Source organism: Sphaerodactylus townsendi, linkage group LG10 (genome assembly GCF_021028975.2).
Source record: "Sphaerodactylus townsendi isolate TG3544 linkage group LG10, MPM_Stown_v2.3, whole genome shotgun sequence".
In the NCBI taxonomy this organism is placed as follows: Eukaryota; Metazoa; Chordata; class Lepidosauria; order Squamata; family Sphaerodactylidae; genus Sphaerodactylus; species Sphaerodactylus townsendi.
Window position 1 is genome coordinate 84,449,771 of NC_059434.1, and position 24,192 is coordinate 84,473,962.

At 47.2% G+C, this 24,192-nt stretch overlaps 1 protein-coding gene across 8 annotated transcripts in view; it reads right to left on the minus strand.

The window, feature by feature from the left end:
- Window positions 1-17,027: 17,027 nt before the first annotated feature.
- LZTS3 (leucine zipper tumor suppressor family member 3) overlaps window positions 17,028-24,192 on the minus strand; it is a 91,256-nt gene continuing 84,091 nt past the window's right edge. For all 8 annotated transcript variants that reach the window (XM_048509949.1, XM_048509948.1, XM_048509955.1 and 5 more), the window contains 2 exons: window positions 22,790-23,620; window positions 17,028-18,264 (listed from right to left, as the gene is read on the minus strand). In XM_048509949.1, the coding sequence (XP_048365906.1) occupies window positions 17,548-18,264; window positions 22,790-23,620 (1,548 nt within the window). In that variant the 3' untranslated portion in view covers window positions 17,028-17,547. The remainder of the gene's footprint in view (window positions 18,265-22,789; window positions 23,621-24,192) is intronic.

Sequence of the window (24,192 nt, forward strand, 5' to 3'; positions counted from 1 at the left end):
ATGGCAAATGCAGTTCAATGTAGCAAAATGCAAAGTGATGCGCATAGGGGCAAAAAATCCAAACTTCACATACAAGCTACAGGGGTCAGTGCTATCAGTCACAGACCAGGAAAGGGATTTGGGCGTTTTAGTTGATAGTTCCATGGGAATGTCAACTCAGTGCATGGCAGCTGTGAAAAAGGCAAACTCTATGCTGGGGATAATTAGGAAAGGAATTGAGAATAAAACTGCAAAGATTGTCATGCCCTTATATAAAGCAGTGGTGCGACCGCACTTGGAGTACTGTATCCAGTTCTGGTCGCCACATCTCAAAAAGGATATTGAAGAGATAGAAAAAGTGCAGAGAAGGGCAACGAGGATGATTGAGGGACTGGAGCACCTTCCTTATGAGGAGAGGCTGCAGCGTTTGGGACTATGTTTGAAGTCTATAAAATTATGCATGGGGTAGAAAATGTTGACAGAGAGAAATTTTTCTCTCTTTCCCACAATACTAGAACCAGGGGGCATCCATTGAAAATGCTGGGGGGAAGAATTAGGACTAATAAAAGGAAACACTTCTTCACACAATGTGTGATTGGTGTTTAGTATATGCTGCCACAGGAGGTGGTGATGGCCACTAACCTGGATAGCTATAAAAGGGGTTTGGACAGATTTATGGAGGAGAAGTCAATCTATGGCTACCAATCTTGATCCTCTTTGATCTGAGATTGCAAATGCCTTAACAGACCAGGTGCCCGGGAGCAACAGCCGCAGAAGGCCATTGCTTTCACCTCCTGCACGTGATCTCCCAATGGCACCTGGTGGGCCACTGCGAGTAGCAGAGAGCTGGACTAGATGGACTCTGGTCTGATCCAGCTGGCTTGTTCTTATGTTCTTAAATAATTTATCTTAGCTATACAATGAGTTAAACAATCCGAGGCAATAACATCTGCCTGAGTTGGCTTTCACTTTGCATCAATGTACTCTCTATAAATCTCCCTGACCGTACTAGGATTCGACTCCCTTTCTGACCTGCCAGTATCTGCAATGGCCAATTATGCACAGGTGTCTGGTGCGCAATGGGGTGAATATCTGTTGCAGAAACATTTCTTGTGTGGACGTATTTCTTCAAGCTGCGCTTTCACTTTCCATTCCAACATGTGCGTTGCAGAGACTCCATCGTGAAGGGGATGAACTCTCAATGTGAAGCAAACCACATGGATAAATGGCCCCAAAGAGGTATGTGCAGGAGAAAATTCCATGTTACATATTTAGCTCCATATTTAACTGCCACAGGAGGTGGTGATGGCCACTAACCTGGATAGCTTTAAAAGGGGCTTGGACAGATTTATGGAGGAGAAGTCGATTTATGGCTACCAATCTTGATCCTCTTTGATCTGAGATTGCAAATGCCTTAACAGACCAGGTGATCGGGAGCAACAGCCGCAGAAGGCCATTGCTTTCACATCCTGCATGTGAGCTCCCAAAGGCACCTGGTGGGCCACTGCGAGTAGTAGAGTGGTGGACTAGATGGACTCTGGTCTGATCCAGCAGGCTCGTTCTTATGTTCCATATTTCATATTTAAACCTCTCAGAAGTTCTCTTTCAAGTCCTCCAAGCAACAGCACATGACCCAAGGGCAGAAGTGCCACAAAAGTAGTGGTAAGAGTGGTCAGATGAACATCTGGAAGACCAGGTTCAAATCCTTACTACACCAGAGAAGCCACTGGAGGACCTTGAGCCAGTCACTCTCTCTTAGCTTCAACTATCTTACAGGGTTGTTGTGCAGTGACAGTGAGGAAGGAGGAGAAAAAGATGAGTTTGGATTTATATCCCCCCTTTCTCTCCTGAAGGAGACTCAAAAGGGCTTACAATCTCCTTTCCCTTCCCCCCTCACAACAAACACCCTGTGAGGTGGGTAGGGCTGAGAGAGCTCCGAAGAACTGTGACTAGCCCATGGTCACCCAACTTGGCATGTGTTGGAGTGCACAAGCTGATCTGGTTCACCAGATAAGTGTCCACAGCTCAAGTGGCAGACTGGGGAATCAAACCTGTTTCTCCAGATTAGAGTGCACCTGCTCTTAACCACCACACCACGCTGGCTCTGACCACGGAGCTCCATGGAAAAGGGGCAGGAGAGAGAACGGCCAAGAGAGATAATTAAGATGTTGCTGGAACATATGCATTCCCTTCGACCACTGTCCTAATTTAATAGACAGCAAGCGGCTCACATTTATCCTCCAAGCCCTGCTCTGTGAGAGCGTTGAGAAAAGACCGTGACGAAAGGCCATGGAAATGCCTTGGCAGAGCCATTAATTGAATCAGTTGTTCAGCAAAGACCTTAATTGCGCTGCAGTTGTGTCCAGACCAATTCCTCGTGTGTCGTTAACCTTCCTGTCATCTTCAGAAGCAAGATCCTTGATGTTGCAAACAGCCTTTCTATAAAGTAAACATCACCCCTTAAAGGGAACCCTGCACCCTCCGGCCAAAACTCCATCCATTCCTGCGTCTGTACGGGAAGCGGTCTTATCCTTTACGCTTTAAGGTTTCTATCATCAAGTTTTATCACATTGCTTATTTTTTGTTCATTTGTTTGATTTTCAACCCACCCTTTCCAGATGAGTCGGCCTCAGAGCGGCTTGCAATAAATTATAACGCAACAATAAAAACAATTGCAACAATGAAACCTCAGTGTATTAAACCCCGATTAATAAGAATAAAAGATGTCTCCCTGCTGCAAATTGCACTGACTTGCACTGCACAATCTCCCTTGAGAGTGAGAAAGGCAAACAAGTTAAACAAACAAGCTTTATTCTGATACGCTACCCCTGAACATGGGGGTTCCATTTAGCTTAAGGTGACCAGATGGTCACCTTTGTAAACCGGGACGGGCGGGTAGGTGGGCGGCCGCGCACATGCGCACAGCCGCAGGAGCGCACTGCCTTCTGGGGCACTCCCGTTTCCTGCCCTGTCACAGGGTGGGAAACCAGGAGCGTCCCAGAAGGCAGCGCGCTCCTGCGGCCGCGTGCGCGGGAGGCTGCCGCACTGCCTTTTGGGGCGCTCCCCAGAAGGCAGTGCGGCAGCCTTCCAAAAATCAGGACACTTCAAAAAACCCGAGGGACAAATTGTCTTAAGGCGGGACTGTCCCCCCAAAAGCGGGACGTCTGGTCACCATAATTTAGCTAGCACATCCAGTTATAGGACTGTCTTGAAAAATTTGACTAATGCTTTCACGGACATTTAACTCAGTTTGTGGCTGTTGCATCAGCAAATCCTATAAGCGAACTGACAATGCGGAAAGAATGTCCTGGCTGCAGGCTCAGAGATATGATGAGATGCTCTTACATTTCAACTGGAAGTAAACGATTGAGTGCTGTTACAAGATGCACTGGACAACCATCTCATAAACGAAGAAGAAAATAAGAGTTTGGATTTATTTCCCCCCTTTCTCTCCAGTAAGGAGACTTGAAGGGGTTTACAATCTTCTTTCCCTTTCCCCCTCCCCCAACAAACGCTGCGAAGAGCTGTGACTAGCCCAAGATCACCCAGCTGGCATGTGTTGGAGTGCACAGGCTAATCTGGTTCCCCAGCTAAGCCTCCACAGCTCAAGTGGCTGAGCGGGGAATTAAACCCAGTTCCCCAGATTAGAGCGCACTTGATCTTAACCACTACGCCACTGCATCTCTCCTAGGTCTTCCTATTGATAAGAAACGACCTTGGCCTTCTAGATTCTAAAAATGGTGGTTTCTGCTGAAGCCAGTGTTGAGTTGCAACAGGAAAGGTGGACTATAAATATTTGTGGGGCTGCTTCTTCTCCCTGCCTGGGTCCACCGGGTGTTTCTGCTGCTTTCCGAAGCAGTATATGGCCCATCTTAGCTCCCAGGGGCTTGGGAACAGAGGTACACTGGCCTTTTCCTACTGGTGGCCTTGCGCAGCTCAGGGTCATTTCTCCAAGCGGTTCTGAGTGTGGGAGGCACAGTGGAGTACCAGGCTGCGGTTGCAGAGGGCCATCCACATTTGGAATGTATTTTAATTTTTGATTTTATTGTATGCCTTATTGTATTGGAAGCTGCCCTGAGCCTATGAAGGAAACGGCAGCATAGAAATTAAATTAACAATGGCTCATTCCGCACATGCAGAATAATGCACTTTCAAACTGCTTTCAATGCTCTTTGAAGCTGTGCAGAATGGCAAAATCCACTTGCAAACAGTTGTGAAAGTGGCTTGAAAACACATTATTTTGCGTGTGCAGAAGGGGCCAATAGCTATAATAATAGGTCACTAAATACCACAATAAGAAAATCAAGATTCAGCGACTACGGCACAAGCCAGCTGAGGTCGCTTCATTTCGAAAACACTCAGGTGGTACTTGAAACATCTTCAAATCGACAAAATGAACTTCGTCAGATCCAGAAGGCAGCCCTATGCTGATACATTACAACATCCCAGGCCTCTGGGTGAGGCTTGAATTGATGTCAACCAGCTAAAGAACTGCCAGCTGTGATATTAAACAAAATAAAATAATAATAATTGTTGTTTTTATTAAGACTGCGCTCTTGGGCTTCTTAGAAGACTCATAAAAATGGGACACCATCCAACTAGAAGCACAAAGCCCAGCAAACACATTTTTGACGCCAAACACAACCCCAAGTACCTTAATGGGGTGCGAAAGGAAACTTCAGTAGACTTAGTAACAATGCCGACAGTTGAGGTGAGTAGAGGCTCTAAGGAGTGACCAGTGGTGGGATCCAAAAATTTAAGTAACAGGTTCCCATGGGGGTGGGATTCAGACTGTGGCGTAGCGCCAATGGGGCTGGGTGGGGCATGATGGGGACGTGGCCGGGCATTCCTGGGGCGGGGCATTCCTGGGCGGGGCTGTGGCAAGGACGCAGCCGCTGCGCCGGTCCTTAGGCAGGAAACGAATGCACACAGGCGCAGGCTGCCACACATGCCGGTGCACCTCCTGCTAGACTGCTTCCAGTTCTGCGCGCTACTGCTGAGAGGAGGGGCGTAACTAAGGCAAAAATCACGTGGCAAAATCACCCATTAGTAACCCCCTCTCGGCACACGCAAATAATTAGTAACCTACTCTCGGGAACCTGTGAGAACCTGCTGGATCCCACCTCTGGAAGTGACTGAGTTGAAACCCAAATGTGATTGTGTTCCCTAATTGTGTCTCCCTGAGACATTACTTAGGAAAAATGTAGCCCAGTGCAAAACCTGAGTTTTTGACACACACACCCGCCCCCACATATGGGCAGCCACCCTCCCCCACCACAACCAAACCACTTTTTTTTGCCCCAGGACATCTGAAGTCACCATGGACTTTGGAGGAGCAGGAATGAAAAAAAAATGGAGGAGCACAGAATGATATAAGCCGTGTTGAGTACCTGCTGGGAGGAAAGGTGGAGTATAAATGAAGCAAATCCACCCGTCATCCTCATCATGGGGTGCTTCCCCAGTTTGCATCAAGAAAAAGGGCCACTGAGCCATTTAGTTTTTAAAAGGAATTATTTCTCTGTTTTTACTTTTGTTGTTTGGATAAAAACCCATCACAGTCAGATGGAGATATAAACTGATAAATACAGGTATTACGTTTATAGATTTTATATATTTATATATATATACACAGACACATATATACACATACCTCTATATAATCTATGTACACTATTCAAAGAAACACCCAAAGGCAATATTTTTTTTGTTTTTTTATAAACCACTTAAGATTTACAAGAGAACTGAAATAGTCTCTGTGTGTGTGTGTGTGTGTGTGTGTGTAAGCTATAGATTTAAACAGTTTTTTTAAAAAATGTTTACATCTCTGCTGCGCATTTTCTTTTTAAAAAATCAAAAATACAACAGTCGATAGAACGATGAAATGCTGACAGACCCGAAAGGAATAATTTTGAAAAGATGTTTGTCTTTTTGCTATTTTCTGTATATTTCGATGGTCCCCCTCCCACCCCGAATCCCAGACATAGTGAAAGAACCCCCAACAGTCGACGCTGAACAGAAGGTTTCAACAGTTTAGATTCAGTACACTTCTGGCTTGAATTCACAGTAAGAGCAGATTCATAAAGAGATCCAGGCGTTCAAAAATAAAAACGCAGTTCGTCAAGGCAGTTTTATTTACAAAGTGCTGACCCGGGGCCAGCGTAGCTTTTCTTTTCCTTGAAAGATTTAGAGTTCTCTGAACATGTAGACTGGCGCAGAACAGCAGGGGAAATGAAACCATGCGGCTATGTTGCCAAAGCAGGGTGACTCCGTGGGTATGCCCACTTGTGTTTTCCTAGACTAGGGATCCCCAACTTTTTCAGCCCGTGGGCATCTTTAGAAGCCTGAAGCAGTGTGGTGAGCAAAGCGACAAAATAGCTGCCACAGCTTACCTTCCGACCCCCCAGGAAGATTTTTGTAAAGGGGCGGAACTGTTTTTAAAAATCTGACAGCCAGTCAATTTGTCAATGGCCAGTCAGAAGCCTGGCTTGGCAAATGTCCTGCATGCCCACACCCATTTGCTAGAAACACCTGGTGGGTACCAGTAAAGGTCTTGGCAGACCCCCTGGGCACAGCGTTGAGAATACTGTGGCACCCATGGGCCCAACGTTGAGAATCTCTGTCCTAGACTGGTCCCATCTCCAGCTGGTGAAAAATAATCCTGTGTACAACCTTGCACTGACTCAACACCTCTTTTCAACCAGTCTGTCTAGATGAGCTACCTGTGCTGAATTGGTAGAAGATCCACAAGGGTTACTAGGGTTTGTTGGTGTGCAAATGAGGCACACATAAATCCTCTGCATCGGTGACAGCATGGTTTTAAGGAGACGCCAAGCCTGTACAAATCCCTGTAGGGGACCTCTTTCCTGTGCCAACCTTCCATTTCTATCAAGGGAGGCTAGTGGTGCTCGAAAGACCAACCCCATTTATTTCAGAATTGCTTGGGAACAGGTGCTCGCTTTGTTAGGTGCATGATAGATACGGCATTTGGCAGATGGACACGTAGCCCAAAAGTACAAATGACAGAAGGGTGGGAGAGGGGGGTGTTTTCCCAAATTGAACCTGGGCAACTTTTGGATAGCTGCTGCAGGTGCAAGAAGAGTGTATCTTATACACCGGGGCAGACACGCTGCAGTTCCGGGAGCCATGCAGAATTCTCAGCTGCAAAGGTATATTTCCCGTGCTCACACCGGTGAAATTCTGGCATGCAAAAAAGGCCATAGGGTGACAAACCTGGCAGAGGAAGATGCCAGCCACAGATGCAGGCAAAACGTCAGGAGAAAATGCAACTGGAACACAGCCATACAACCCGGAAAACCCACCACACCCTAGTGATTCCGGCCGTGAAAGCCTTCGACAATACACACAGGGATGCTGCCATGTAACCTGAAATGAGGACACTATTTGATCAAAAACAACAACAAGGAAGTACAGCTGGCATATTTATCCTATAGATTTGGGCAAGGAGCTGAGGTTTAGAAGAAACTTATCTTTTTTGTCCAAGGTGTGTTTCGAGGGTTGTCAATTGTGGGGCAGGGAAATCATGGAGATTGTTGAGGGAAGAGTGAAAATGGCAGGGGTTGGGGAGGGAACTCAATGTCTGCCCATCCTCCAAAGCAGTCATTTCTTTCAAGGAACTGTTATCTGAAGTCCGGGGATCAGTTGGAATCCTGGATCTCCAGACCCCATATGAAGAGCGACCACAACAATTTCAGTTGACAGAAGACCCCTTCAAGATCTTTTGGCTCTAACCAGTGGTGGGATCCAAAAATTTTAGTAACAGGCTCCCATGGTGGTGGGATTCAAACTGTGGCATAGTGCCAATGGGGCTGGGTGTGACCAGGCATTCCAGGGGCGGGGCATTCCTGGGCGGGGCTGTGGCAAGGACGCAGCCGCTGCACCGGTCCTTGAGCGGGAAACGAATGCACGCAGGTGCAGGCTGCAACGCACGCCACTGCACCTCCTGCTAGACTGCTTCAAGTTCTGTGCGCTACTGCTGAGAGGAGGGGCGTAACTAAGGCAAAAATCACGTGGCAAAATCCCCAATTAGTAACCCCCTCTCGGCACACACAGATAATTAGTAACCTACTCTCGGGAACCCGTGAGAACCTGCTGGATCCCACCTCTGGCTCTAACCCAGTCTTTTACAGGTGGCCACATCACCATAGGGTTTGTGAAACTGCAAGCCCATTCAGGACACGATTCTGGAGACGGTGGTTGGAGGACCAGGCCAAAATGAAGTTGGGACTCTTGCAACCTTAACAGCTGTACGGAACAAGAAATGTCAGCGCTCGGAGTGAGAATAGCAGCACCGGCAGAATCATAGCCCCAGTGCCAATACCTGTGTGCGGAAGGTATTGGTCGAATCCCTGGTAGGACATTTTGGAAAGTCTTTTCTTGGCTTCAGGTTCTGGAAAGCAACTGTTGGTCATAGTGGATAATGGTGGAGTCAAGCAGATTGTCTCTGCATAGCAAAACCTGAGATTTCTTTAGTAGCTTTGCATCCAAGCGCTGATACGGCTGAGCTTCTGAGACCGGAGGAGATCTGTCTAGCTTAGGCCATCCAGGTGGTATTTCTTTCTGATCTCCTCCCCCTCCTTTCCTTCCAGTATGGTGTGGTGGTTAAGAACAGGTGCACTCTAATCTGGAGAACCAGGTTTGATTCCCCGCTCTGCCACTTGAGCTGCGGAGGTTTGTCTGGGGAGCCGAATTAGCTTGTGCACTCCAACACATGTTAAGTTGGGTGACCTTGTGCTAGTCACAGTTCTTCAGAGCTCTCTCAGCCCAACCCACCTCACAGGGTGTTTGTTGTGGGGGGGGGGGAAGGGAAAGGAGACTCTAAGCCCCTTTGAGTCTCCTTACAGGAGAGAAAGGAGGGATATAAATCCAAACTCTTCTTCTTCTTCTTCTTAAAAACCATGAATGCTGCAGGCTCAAACCCCATGGGCTGAATTGTGGTAAAGATTCTAGCCACCAGATGAGATATATTCTTGCCCTGGATGTCTGGCCAGTGGGGAAAAACAAACCATCACCTGTACTACATGGGCATTTGGGAGGGGGCTCTTTGGGTCTATGATTACACAGGACTACAAGAAGAGAACCTCCTTTGTATGAGTGCAGCGGCACCGAGAGCCAAAACAGGAAGATATCTTCTCCAGACCCAATCAGGTAGACAAAAAACCCATTTTTAATCTTCCTCAGTGCATCCAGGGTTCCTTTGAGGAAGCTACAGCTGCAAAGTGGATACTGTCGATTAGAACATCAGCCCCTGTGGCAAGCAGTTTGACAAGAAGGCCATTCTGGAGACTCAGCTTGCCGCTGAACGGCTGAAGCTTTGGGAAGGACCATTTAATTCTGGGGGTTGCTAGCTGAGGAGCCCCATTCTAAGCGGAAGAAGGAAGAATCGGTAGGTCAGGCCTGCAGCTCAGAAGCAGAGCAAAAAGTGGGCACACAGAACCTCCTTTTCTGTTATTGGCACCCCTGCTTAAAAAAAATGATCTCATAGGAGCAGTGGACTGGCAAATACCACTCGGTATTTGAGACCCTGATGATCTGCAACCAGCCAGAGTGGATGATATTGAGCTGGATGGACCACTCATCTGACTCCATTCAAATCTCTGATAATGGAGTACCATTCATGTACCAATCTATCTAATTCTGACTCCATGCAATCGTCTGACTCCATGCAAATCTCTGATGACTGAGTTTGCTTTGAGCTATGCATATGTATTTCATGTACCAATCTATCTAATTCTTGAGCGATGAACTAGCGAGACAGATCTTTCCATGTGCCTGAGAAAAGTTCTGTAGTCGCAGAAAAGTCCAAAATCTAAAAAGAAAAAAAAATCCCCCCCAGGGGTGTTAAAATCCCCCAAATGATAGAAGCTGCTTATGTCGTTTTATGAAATATATGGCCTCAGTGGCTGTTGCTAGGTGCCTACAACAGTATTGCCAGTCTTCAAGCCTTGGTTTCTGTTATCAAAAGGTAGATGGTAGCGGCGGGGCCCTTTCCAAGGCTGTTTTGGCTTTTGAAAGACTGCCAGCAACCAATGGGTGACTTGCTACTACCTGACTTGAATGGCTCAGCCAGGTATAGCAGCTGGTTACTACTCAACAGCAACCATCTCACAACAGCTAGTATGGTGAAGAGGTTAGAGTTTCAAATTAGGAACTCTACAAATTTGAAAACATTATCCCCTAAGGCAGTGGTGGCGAACCTTTGGCACTCAAGATGTTATGGACTACAATTCCCATCAACCCCTTCCAGCACGGCCAATTGACCATGCTGGCAGGGGCTGATGGGAATTGTAGTCCATAACATCTGGAGTGCCAAAGGTTCGCCACCACAGCCCTAAGGGAAATCTAAGATATATCACTTCTGAAGCAGAATTTGGGAAGGAAGGAATTTCTTTCCTTAGCAGCAGTTTGCAACAACAACAACAAAAGCCTTTTTGCCCGATTCCACCCACAAATCTCCCACCCCCACCCTTCCATTTCCAGGATGGAGGAAAAAAGAACCTTACTGTACACATAGTCCCAATCACAGTGGTTATTTTATTACCTGGAAACCGGCATTTCAAAAGAGTGTCATACCTGTAGCACCCAGGTCTAGCTGCTTTCCCCATCTCTGAAGTATCTGTTACACTCTGGACTGGTTCACACGGCATCCGTGCAGGCTATTCGGGTCTCTTCCGCGAGGAAATGCTGTGTTGTTAGGTCTTCCTAACAAATCGTTTGTCGTGAACCCAAATCACCACATGGCGTAACTCCAAATGGTGATGGTTTCTGGTTGTGAGAAGCGATGCTGATGAACCAAATCTGGTATGGTATCTGGCTACCTGAGAATCTTGGCTTCCCCTTTTCAAGGAGGCCAATGGGCTGAGCCCTCAAGGTTGCAAAGAAAAATATCAACAGTGCAGGGGCAGCAAATTAGGCAAACAAGAAAGGCTGATTAACCAGAAGTGGAGAGGTTACCCTCTCATGTTAACCGACAATGTGCATAAACCATCCCATTGGCCTGGGGTCTTCAAACTATGGCCCTCCAGATGTTCATAAACTACAATTCCCATCAGCCCCTGCCAGCATGGCCAAGTGGTAGAGCTCATGGGAATTGTAGTCCATGAACATCTGGAGGGCCATAGTTTGAAGACCCTTGCCATTGGCCAATAATACCTTACAGTCCAGAAGTCGTAAAATCCAACATATTGCAGTAGAACATAACCCGTCCCCTTCACCAGGACGACCCCTAATATCTAAACTTTAAAGCTGCCCACTTTACAGCTGCGTCATAAAAACAGAGATATGGTTCTAAACTTTTCCTCCTAAAAGTCCTCCACAGTTAGGTCTTTGGTCACATCGTCCAGGAATCGAAGTCAAGGTTATAAAGTGCCATTTCGACAGAGGGAACTTGCGGCTCCTCTGGGGTTGTTTTCTTCTCGGCCACGTCAGTCCACAACACGGCTCACCAAGCGGCTGTACCCCCGATAAGAATTTCTTCCAGGCTCCTCTACCCTTGACGCAGGGATGAGAGATCTCCGTGGCCTCGTTGGAGTGGATTTTGTTTTAAATCACAAATCAAAGCAACAAGACGACGACATTTCAAAAGAGCGGAGGTCCCCCCACGAGACTCAGCAACGGGTAGACGAAACATACATCGAAACAAGACCGCCATATTGCAACCTTGGGAACGTACACAGTGACCTCAATACCAAACGAAGCCATTTGGGGCTTTTGAAAACCTTCCCTTGTCCCCAAGATTTTGTCAGAAACTCAGTTCCAGACACGAAATATCTGCTCTTATTGTAAAATCCAGTGACTAACAGAGTTTTCTCTCTTTCTCTCTCTCTTTTGTACGAGAGTTTTGCTTTAATAATCATATGTACATATACAGAACAGTTATTTACATCCAAGTACACTTGTCTCTGTATAACTTAGCAGCATATACGTAAATGATCTGCTTCCTATGTCCGTTAATAAGCACTTCCACGTAGAGAAACCCCGGCAGTGATTTTCCTACAGTCAGAGGGTAGCAATGGCTCTGTTTGCTAGCCGGGCCCTACCATTAGACAGAGGGAGGCAGCTGGCTCAGGCGGAACGTTTCTGCACAGCGTTGAAGAATGGCAAATTACTGGTTTCTTAAATATGTGATTATGCTTCTGACGCTGTGTGTGAGCGCGAGGGAGTTCATTCACAACTTCCACTTCAGGCACCAAAACATCACGGGGGCCCTGCGTCCTACTACGGTGTCTACAGAAGGAGGATTGTAGCAAACAGGTGGTTGTTTGGTACTACAGGTCTAGGCACCAAGGAGCACCAACCCCTCCACCACAACCACAGCCTACTCCAGAGAAGGGTTGCCAACTCTACTCCTACTCTAGAGAAGGGTTTCCAACTCTGCGTTGAGAAATTCCTGGAGGTTTTGGAGGAACATCAGCAGATGATAATGCTGCAGAAACTACTCTCCAAAGCTGTCATTGGTCCTGGGGACTTTATCCCTGTCATCTGGAAATGTCATGACTGGTACAGAACCCCAATACAACTAGCCTATATGATTAAAGGATTAAGCCCAAAATGTTGGCATTGTGGAGAAAAAGGAGCATATTATATTCATATGTGGATAGAATGTAAAGTGGTGAAAAAGTTTTGGGAGAATATTTTTGAAATATGTAGAACAATTGGTAAAAGTAAAAATTGATGTAAATAAAGATTTACTATTTGTGGGGATAATAGAGGATATCAGAGTGAACAGAAGTTTGGAACCAATGTATAAAATAATGATTAGAGCAGCACACGCAGTGCTGGCGCTGGGCTGGAAAGATAACAAAAAATGGACAGTTTCAAAATGGTTGGAATACATCTGGGAACAAATGCAGTTAGAGATCTTTGAGAGACTGACAAAAAATAAATGATGGAAAGAAAAAATGGAAGATATTATGAAGCTATGGACATTATATGAAAAATGGATGGAAGAAGCCGGATTTAACGAAGAACTATGGAATAAGAGAATAAGAAGAATGAATCTCCTGCTGCTTGCATGAAATAACCAATAGAAAAGAGGGGGGAGGGGGGAGAAAATGGAAAAATGTATAGATGGAATGAAGATATTGATTGTAACAAATGTACAAATATTCTATACAATAAAAAAATTATTTAAAAAATGGAAATGTCATGACTTTGGGACATTTCCAGGCCCTACCTGGAGGTTGGCAGCCCTAATCTATTGGTGCTAACTCATGCCTTCTTAAAAATCTCTCCAAGAGAAGGCCCTTCTAGAGCAATGAGTGAAAACTGTTTGAAATTCCTATTGATGGGTTGTGGGGCAATCCAAGGGCACTTCTATACTACAAGTAGAAAGTGGCTTGCCACTGGTTTGTCATGACTTCCTCAGGGATGGGTCATTTTCTGAAAGTTCACAGAAATCGCTGGCTTCAAGCTGAGAGAGAAATGTTTCTCCCTCGTGTAATCTGAGAGTAGGGGGGTGACTCAAGAAATCCAAGGCAGACAAAAGGAAACATTTCTTCACTCAACACTTCACTAGCACAAGATGGGTTGTGGGTTAGAAGACTTTGAAATGGAATTAGACAGCTCCAGGAACACAGGGTATTACCAACAAGTAGGCACGGAGCCTCCACCTTCCAAGGCAGTCTCTCTGAATATCAGTTGTTAAGGGGCAAAGATTGGGGAGGGGGCTCTTGCTTCCAGTTCTTGCTAGCAGGGTTCCAAGAGCGTCCCACCAACAGGACGCTGTTTCCAACAGACCTTCGTTTCTAATTCAACACAGCTCTGGCGTTTTTATGGGTTCCGCGTTTCATGACTGTCAAATGGATTGTTTTTGTAGTGCAGGCAGGAGCCAAAACTTTTACTTTAGTGCAATATTTTGCACTTTCTGAGCCTGATGTCAGTCAGATTTGGCCAAACCTCATTGCCCAAAGCTAGAAGGCCATTGGAAGCAAGGGCTGCCACGCTGGGGTGGACTTATGATGACCTCATTCCCTCTTCAAGGGAAGAAACAACAGGTTTGGTTTGCCACTGCCTTCCTCGGCACGTCAGCCTCCGTTTTCCCTGGTCAAGCCCTATTCAAGTACTAACCAGAAACCTACTAACCTACTAACCAGAACTCCCAGCAGTGGCGTAGGAGGTTATCTAATCTGGAGGAACCGGGTTTGATTCCCAGTTCTGCTGCCTGAGCAGTGGAGGCTTATCTGGGGAATTCAGATTAACCTGTGCACTCCCACACACGCCAGCTGGGTGACCTTGGGCTAGTCACAGCTTCTTGGAGCTCTCTCAGCCTCACCCACCTCACAGGGTGTTTATTGTGAGGGGGGGAAGGGCAAGGAGATTGTCAGCCCCTTTGAGTCTCCTGCAGGAGGGAGAGGGGGGATATAAATCCAAACTCCTCCTCCTCCTCCCCTCCTTAGCTTCCCAGATCTGATGAAAATGGACTAGCCTCGTGGTGGCGAACCTTTGGCACTCCAGATGTTATGGACTACAATTCCCATCAGCCCCTGCCAGCATAGCCAATTGGGAATTGTAGTCCACAACATCTGGAGTGCCAAAGGTTCGCCACCACTGGACTAGCCAGTCAGGTCAAAGCTAAGAATTAACATGCCAAGGCTACATCTTCTTCCTAGTCATGCCTAATAAGTTCAGCGTTACACCTGAGCAACCACTTGTGAGCCATTTGAGGCCAATCTCACTTCTCTCGGTGCTAATTAAATTGTTTTTTTTTTTATCAGAGCTGGGTATGACCCATTCCTTTTGCAACCTGGTATAAAGGACAAGGTGCGGGAATTCTAAGCAACTCCAGTTGTTGTTATCAACGAAGGCATTCCCTCGACCTCAAAAGACAGCCAACCAGTGGTGGGATTCAAATAATTTAGCAACCGGTTCCGGTGGTGGGATTCAAATAAATTAAGAACTGGTTGCATACAAGCACCCTTTTAACAACCGGTGCTGCCGTAGTGGTGCGAACCGGCTGAATCCCACCACTGCAGCCCAGCAATGTATGAGAAACCTTCCTGCAACCACAGAAGCCTGGCTAAAAGTAGGTTTTAACCAAAGACTGAACTGGGGCCTGCCAAACTGACTGAGAACTGAATCCCGAATCCTATATTGGGGCACGGTGGTGTTAAGGGCTAAGAGCAAATAGAATAAAAACCAAAATACTGGAGAATAAGAAAGAAGAAGGTAGAAGAATTAATGTGAAAAGGGCAAGTTTCTCCTTGCCTGAAGAGCAAATCTTCCCAGAGGGCTTTTTGACTTTGATTTATACCTGCCCGGGGCAGCCATTTTGTCAGGAGTCATTGGGAAGAGGGCCAAGATGGCCGCCACTGCTGTGAATCGAAACCCAAGATTTTAAAGCATTGCTTGGTCACAGGACAGCCGTCCTGCCGTCTGGCAGTGAGATACTGGAAAAGGTTAAGAACGACAGTTCACACCCTCTCATGGTTTGACCGAAGGATCGTGGCCAGATAAGCTCCCTTCAGGATGAAGCTCTTGGGCCTCTCGTCACTGTGGTCCCGACTTATTCCTCAACACTCAGATGTCAGCTCCTGACTGTGAATTCTGCCATATCCTTTTCTTTTAATTGTTTTCAGACAGAGCTGAATTTCAGTTCCCTCAGCTAAGGTATTCTCTTGACCTTAAAAGACAGTCAACTGCTCTTCCTGAGCCCAACAGATTCATCATGGCTGCCAGCAGGAAGTCCAAAAGGAACCTCAACTGACCTCACTAACATCTTTTTGTGAGACGGAGTACCGTTTATTTTGTGCCTCAAATTCCAGTCTCTCTTTATGAGTCCGAGCCACTGTCTCAGAAAATCAAGCAGGGAAAAAACAACCTTAGCTTTGTACTAAGGACACCAGAACAGCATTAATGATCTGGGAGAACTTCCAGGGTTGGGCTACTGAATCCACACTGGAAGCCACAGATGGATGGCAAGCGAAGTGCAGGAGGATGGAGAACGTCCCACGAAATCACTTCCTGCTCTACCGTCGTCTTCTTCTCCCTCTCCCCAGTATATTTGATATTTTGGTTCTGTCTCTTAGGTACATCCAAGGGATGGGAAAGCCGGGAAATGCACACAAATAACAAGTCTATGGAAATATGATCTAAATATTTCTGGTTCACAGGGCAAGGGGCAAAAAGGGGCAAGGGGCAAAAAGGGGCAAAAATTCACACTACCTGAGTTTTGGATCCCCCTCTCTCTGGAAAGGGGCAGAGCTGCACTATATAAACCAAGTCAACACCCCTAACAATATTAAAATTGTCCTGCACATTGTGTACACATGGGGAAGCAAGAGTTGTTCTTGCGCACACACGTGCCTCTAGCAGAACTGGGCTTAGGTCTACAGAACACTTCAGTAAATTCCCCCGGCTTGGAAGAAAGTTCCATTGAAACAAAAGCACTTGCTTCCAGGTAAGTGGGGTCAGATTGGAGCTGGACTTGGCCCAAACGGAGGTCATCTCTATGAGCTGACAATAGGCTTGTATATGGCAGGGTTTTTTTTTTAAAAAAAGGACATAGCTACACTCGAACCTTAACTCACTTTTATACCTGTTCAGCTGTCATGGTTTCCCCCCAAAGAATTCTGGGAGTTGTGGTTTGGTGAGGGAGTTGAGAATTCCGTTAAATATTTCCGCCCTGGCTCAATACCAACACCCAGGGTTCTTTGGGGAGGCGGGGGAAGACGATGCCAAGAAATGTGTTTGTGATATAGATATACCCCTAGAGCAGGGGTGTTCAACTCTGGCGCTTCAGGTGTTCATGGACGTCAGATGTGCTTGGACTACAATTCCCCTGAGGCATGATGGGAATTGTAGTCCATGAACGTCTGAAGTGCCAGAGTTGGACACCCCTACCCTAGAGCATGGCAAAAACCTGGATAGCTTTAAAAAGGGCTTGGACAGATTTATGGAGGAGAAGTCGATCTATGGCTACCAATCTTGATCCTCCTTGATCTGAGATTGCAAATGCCTTAGCAGACCAGGTGCTCAGGAGCAGCAGCAGCAGAAGGCCATTGCTTTCACATCCTGCAGGTGAGCTCCCAAAGGCACCTGGTGGGCCACTGCGAGTAGCAGAGAGCTGGACTAGATGGACTCTGGTCTGATCCAGCTGGCTTGTTCTTATGTTCTTAAAAAGGAGGCCATCTTGATTGTGATAGAGCTTCAATTCTGTTACCCAAGAGGGCTGGATGTGGGAGAAAACTTTTCAAACTGCCCACATCACAAGAACACAGGAGAGTGGAGATCATAGTGATGGCCAATATACAGCAGAATACAGCACTCCTGATAGTGGAGAAAGCAACCCACCCACCCACCCCCGCCCCCGGAAAATCTCTCCAGCTGACACCCAGTCGTCCCTAAAACTCAAAAGTGCACCTGTGGCCATTCCTTTCCCTTAATAACCCGTAGAGGACCAAATCACGTTGGGCAGACCCAGCGCAACCCATCTTACACTGCTGGTTTACATAGCATATTTCTCTTTAGGAAGATCACCGGTTGAAGTACATGCACAGTAATAAGAAAAGAAAAGAAAAACACCCCATACTGTTAAATGCCTCGGCTCCTTCCTTAGATCTCCGTGGACTCTATCCTCTCCAGGCGAGAGGGAGTCCATGTCTTTTTATCTTCGGTGTGCGGCGGGCTGGCAGCCTTGCCGTTCATCTCGTTCACCTTGTGCTCCAAGATCTGGTTCTTCTGGTACATCTCCACATAGTTCAGCTGCAGCTGCTTCTGGTACTTGATCACCTTCTCCTTCTCCTCCTGCCACGTGCGGCGCTCCCCCTCAAAGTCCGCCACCTGCTGCTCCCGCTGCTGCCGTTCGACCTTCAGCTCGGCCTGCAGCCTCTCGACTTCCTTCTTCAGGGCGGCCAGGCTTTCCTCGCTCTGCCGCTTCATCTTGGCCTCGTCGCTCTCGCAAGCCATGGGGTCCCTCGCGAGCTTCTCGGGGAGCTCGGGGCTGAGGTGGCCCTGCTGGCCCCCGAGGCTGGTCAAGGTCTGTTTCAGGTTGGAGACCTCCAGTTCGCACTGGGCGAGTTTCTCCCTCAACATCTGCACCTCGCCCATCTTCTTCTGCAGTTCGCTCTCGCAGATCTCCAGGCTGACGCTTTTGTTGCTGTAAGAGTCCTTCAGGTTCAACATCTGCTCCTCCTTCTCTCGGAGGAAGCTCTTCCCTTCCTTGAGCTGGGTCCGCAGCCCGACGATCTCGTTCAGCTTCTGGGAGACGTCTGCTTGGGAGTCCTTCAGCTGCTGTTTCAGCAGAGATATCTCCCCTGCCTTTTGGCACACCTGGAAGACAACCCACATTGTGAAAGAAATCAGGTTTCAGTGATGTCTCCTCTAGGTCAGTTTTTAATGCCCTTCCAAAGTGTTGGTGTTTCTCTTTCAGAGTAGCAATCTAAAAGGGATGTCATGTTGGGGAGGGAGCAAGCTTGTTTTCTGCTGCTCCAGAGACTAGGACCAGGAGTCAGGGATTCAAGGTGCAGGGAAAGAGATTCCACCTAAACATCAGGAAAAGCTTCCTGACAGACAGGGCTGTTCGACGGTGGAATGCACTACCTCAGAGGGTGGTGGAGTCTCCTTTGGAGGCTTTTAAACAGAGGCTAGATGGCCATCTGTCCTGAGTGCTTTGATTGTGTGTTTCTGTATTGCAGGGGGTTGAACTTGATGGCCATTGGGGTATCTTCCAACTCTATGATTCTCTAAACATTTAAAGGGATAGTGTCAGAACAGTAGGCGAAAAGGGTCCCGTGTCTTGACCTATCTATTTCTCTGACTCACTCATCAGTCCCTGCTCTGTCACTGAGACAGAGCAAAGTCCTTCACTTCCAACATGAAGAACACAAATTATGTCACAGGCTCCTGGCCCTGCCTGCTACACTCAGTACTGTGAACATGCAGCGCCTGCCTGCATTTAGAGGTCACAATAAACCGTGGCTTATTCAGCCAAGTGGTGGACGGCAAAGCAGCATGGTGTACCAGTTGTACACATTGGTTCAAACAAGTCACAGTGTGTTCATATTTTTATTTTATTAGATTTGATACCCTACCCTTTCCCAACCTAGGCCAGCTTCTCTCTCTCTCTCTCTCTCTCTCTCTCTCTCACACACACACACACACACACACACACACACACACACAGACACTCAGACACACACACACACACACACACACACGGTCACTCAAAATGCAGAATGCAGCTGGAGCAGCAACATTTTTCTGTTTGGGCTGTCCCACCCGCCCTGTATCCAGGAAGCTAACAGGGGTGAGATAACTGAAAGGAAGTAGTATTCCTATTTTTAGAAGTAAAAACAAACCACAGTCGGTACTAATAGCCATGTAGAGATAATGGTTTCAACTCCTGGTTTAGCAACCACCTTCAAAACCCACAAGCAAACAAAAATTCCATTTAGATGTCGTGCTAAACTAAAGTTCGATCGAACTGCGGTTGATAAACTATGGTTTACTAGGACATCCTAACGCAGCCATTGCCTCTAGGCAAAAAAAAGATATTGTTTAGATACTGCATCGACATGCATTAAGGAATTAGAGGAAAAACCTCTATCCAAAAAAAAAAGGCACAACCAAATTAACTTATATTAAAAATCAATTTATATAAAAATCACTCATTATTGGGCAGGCTTTTTGAGCTGCTGATAAAGCAGTCTTGGAACTGTGAAACGGGAAGAAAAGCCAGATCGTCCCATCCTACATTATCCCATATTAACCTTGTTTGAAACACCTTGAAGTATCCACCACAAAATAGTGGAGAATCTCCATTTTCTGCACACTGACCTTACAGTGTTGCTCATTTCTGACTTTTTGGATTTACCTGTTCTCCTGCGGCTTCTTGTGCATTTCAGTTCATTCTGTTTTGTGGTCTGTGGTCGAATCCCCACTACCGTCTTAGCCAGGTTTCAGAACACAAACTAACCAGGTTTGAGGGACGACCTCCCCGGTCGAATCCCCACTACCGTCTTAGCCAGGTTTCAGAACACAAACTAACCAGGTTTGAGGGACGACCTCCCCGGTCGAATCCCCACTACCATCTTAGCCAGGTTTCAGAACACAAACTAACCAAGTTTGAGGGGCCGACCTCCCAGTCCCGAATCCCACTACCGTCTTAGCAGGTTTCAGAACACAAACTAACCAGCAGGTTTGAGGGCGACCTCCCGGTCCAGTCCCACTACCGTCTTAGCCAGGTTTCAGAACACAAACTAACCAGGTTTGAGGACGAGCCTCCCCGGTCGAATCCCCACTACCATCTTAGCCAGGTTTCAGAACACAAACTAACCAGGTTTGAGGGACGACCTCCCCGGTCGAATCCCCACCACCGTCTTAGCCAGGTTTCAGAACACAAACTAACCAGGTTTGAGGGACGACCTCCCCGGTCGAATCCCCACTACCGTCTTAGCCAGGTTTCAGAACACAAACTAACCAGGTTTGAGGTTGTTTGTGTTCTGAAACCTGGCTAAGACGGTAGTGGAGATTCGACCTGTATGCTGTTTTTACATTGCTTTTGCCTCCTTTTGTGCCTTTGTTTTGGATTTATGTGTTTCAACTGATTCCTGAATACATGCTGATACGGCAGCCCATTGTGTGGGTGGTTTTTTGGTTGTTTACTATTCAGATATCACCTTTCTGAAAGAGGGGATGCATACTTGGTTCCCTCTGTGTTGGAATGCTGAAGAAAGACAATAGACCCCTATCACCAACCACTACAGGTTAGAAAGTTTTGTGTGAGTAGCTTATTTCGAGTTCCCACAAAGAGAGAAGGAGAAAACGGAGGACGCCTTATCGTTTCAGATTGAGTGACCTCTGAGGACTTAAAGAAAAATAAAGGCTGCTGTTGTTTTTAAAGTAATTCCTTCTCCAGTTGCGGAGGACCAGGAAAGCCAGTTCTGCAAGCCCTCCAACACCATCTGCCTGTAGTGGCTGCTTGCGAGTGCGAGTCTTCCTTTCTCTAACATTTCAACAGAGACTGAACTGGATTCCAATGCATTCTCATTAGAACAGCGATGTACGAAGCAGCCCTGAGACCCAGGCACAGTGGCTGGAGCTTCTGAAGGAGGAGGAGGAGGAGGAGGAGGAGGAGGAGGAGGAGGAGGAGGAGGAGGAGGAGGAGGAGGAGGAGGAGGAGGAGGAGGAGGAGGAGGAGGAGGAGGAGGAGGAGAAGAAGAAGAAGAAGAGGTGGAACACTCTCCCTCCAGCTGACCGGGCCCTGCGGGACCTTGGTGATTTCCGCAGGGCCTGAAAGACTGAGCTGTTCCACCGGGCTTTTGGAGAAACCAGCCGCTGAGTGTGCCCCCCCCCCCATATCATCGGGACCCATAATTGGGATATATGGGTCCTTAATACCATCAGGACCCCCTACCTCTCCCTCCTCCTCCTCCTCGTATTAGGTTTAGGTGGGAGGCCATCTTAGGATACAACCGTTGTTTTTATTACATTTATGGAAGTTTTGTTATGATGTTTTTATTTATGGTTTTATGTTGTACACCGCCCAGAGCCCTTCAGGGATGGGGCGGTATATTAAACAAACAAACAAACAAACAAACAAACAAATAAGAGGAGGAGGAGAAGGAGTTTGGATTTATATTCCCCCTTTCTCTCCTGAAAGGAGATTCAAAGGGGCTTACAATCCTTTTCCTGCTCACAACAGGGCTGACAGAGCCCCGAAGAACTGCGACTAGCCCAAGATCACCCAGTTGGCATGTGTTGGGAGTACACAAGCTAATCTGGTACACCAGATAAGCCTCCACAACTCAAGTGGCAGAGCGGGGAATCCAACCCGGTTCCTCCAGATTAGAGAGCACCTGCTCTTAACCACTATACCACGCTGGCTCTCTCTGAACATGGGATTCAGGGCATTGGGGGTTAATAGATAGCTCTCGGACACACATACACAGAGGTTTCAAATGGTGTCTGCTCACAGGAGGGCAATGCGACCAATTTTGGGGGGACTCGGCACCTTCAAGGTACCGAACATCACTTCATCCACTAGGAACATTCCTTCAATTCCCAGCCTTGTGAAGCCACAGACCTGAGGCCATTTGACCACTTCCTCTTGGCTGACCCACCAAAGCACAGGTGTCAAATTCACGGCCCTTCAGATGTTATGGACTACAGTTCCCATCATCCCCTGCCAGCATGATGCTGGCAGGGGGATGATAGGAACTGTAGTCCATAACATCTGGCGGGCCGCGAGTTTGACACCTATGCACCAAAGGAACCTCCTTCAAGCATATTAACAACACTGTGCTCACCCATATTGCGTAAGCAAGATAATACCTCTCATCAGAATCACACTGGAAGAACACAAGAAAGTAAGATTGGGTAGTCTGACTTAGCTCGAAGAGTAAGGGTGCACTGCCCCAATCAAGATAGGTCTTAATAACCTGGCTGTCATTCATTCATCCATTCATTCATTCATTCATCCATTCATCCATCCATCCATCCATCCATCCATCCATCCATCCATCCATCCATCCATCCATCCATCCATCCATCCATCCATCCATCCATCCATCCATCCATCCATCCATCCATCCATCCATCCATCCATCCATCCATCCATCCATCCATCCATCCATCCATCCATCCATCCATCCATCCATCCATCCATTCTATTTATAGGTTGTCCTTTCCCTTATGGGCTCAAGGCGGCTTCCAGCATAAAAAAATAAAAATAAAGGAAGTCTACTAATGACCAAGTTCACTTCTTCAACCTACCAAAAACATTTAAAAAAATTAAAGTCTTCAGAAACAAAGAGCACACCCATCTGGAATGGGACGGACTACACCTTACTCTCACCTCCCACTTGGTCTCCTCGATCTTGGGAAGGAATTCCGCCTGCTCTTTCTTGAAAGCCACAAACTTCTTCTCCAGCTCTTCCCGCTGCTGAAGGAGCTGCCCGACGTCATCTTGCAGCTTTTTCTTCTCTTGCTGGAGCTTAAAGATTTGGAGCTGCAACGCCTGTTGAGCTCTCTGGGCCTTCTTCGAGACCTGCTGCAGTTTGTTGGCGTAGTTCTGCCGGAGGTCCTCCATCTCGTGCTCCCAGATTTTTTGTTTCTCTTCAAAGACCTGGTAGATGGCCGCCTCACTCTTGTCCAGGTTTCTCCTCATCTGGAGGACTTCTTGCTCCTTTTCCCAGAGCCGGTCTTCCAGGTCCTGGATGATGTCGTCCGTGGAAGGAGAATGGAAAGGCATCGTTTCGTTGAGATGGTTGAGCCTACTGAATGAGGAAGTGCTCTTGCTGGAAGACCGGCCGCTGTCTGAGGTAGATATCCCGTTATATCCCACAATGTTCTTTTCCGCGTAAGTTGTGCCGATGCGGTTTATGTGACTGGTCGAGGCGCTCATCGGGCCAACGTGCTGGCTGTAGCCCGTCCCGTAGGTGGGCAAGCTTGTCAAAGAGTTGCGGCCAGAATCGGAGAGACCGCCCGCTTGGTTGCTAGTCCTGTTAAGGCCGGGCTTTTCCAGGCCGCCTTTGACAGTGGAAGGACTATTGCTGTGGGTGTGATTCAAAGTCTTTCGGTTCTCCGTGATGCCGTTGCTCTGCGGAGGGCACAGATTCTGCATGGAATGGAAGTTTTTAGGAACTACTGGTTTAAAGGCTGAAGGTCTAACTAAGGGCTCGTTGCTCTGCAAAGGGGGAGAAGAGAAAACAGGGAAGCAAATTAAACCACTGTACACACATTCCCCCCTGAATGAATGAGTGCGGACGTCAAGCGGGCGCATGAAACGTCATTGCTCCCGTCTGAGAGATGATCTCTTGGTCTCCCTTCTGGGTAGAGTCGACATAACTGCACAGAGCTTCAGATCAGACTTATTTAAATAGCAGAATCATGCATAATTGCATAATTGCAATGACTACATTTCTCCACCGGCTCTCTGAGCTGCACAGGTCTATGTACACACTTAGGCTATGTACACACATATTCATACTTAGGCTAAACAAAGAACAATAAAACTTTTCGCGGGCTGCGACAGCCTGCCTCGGGAGCTTGTGTCAATGTGTCAATCATAGGGCAATGTGTCAATCATGTGTCAATCATAGGGCAAATGCCAAGACATCCGACCCTAGCAGCAAAAGCTACATGTCTCATCATGCTATATTGGAAAGGAATAGCCTTGTTCATAGCTATTACATACATTTGCTCCTTCCAGGATGTCAGAACAAAACCTCCTCAAATATCAAGAACAGGTCTTAAAAT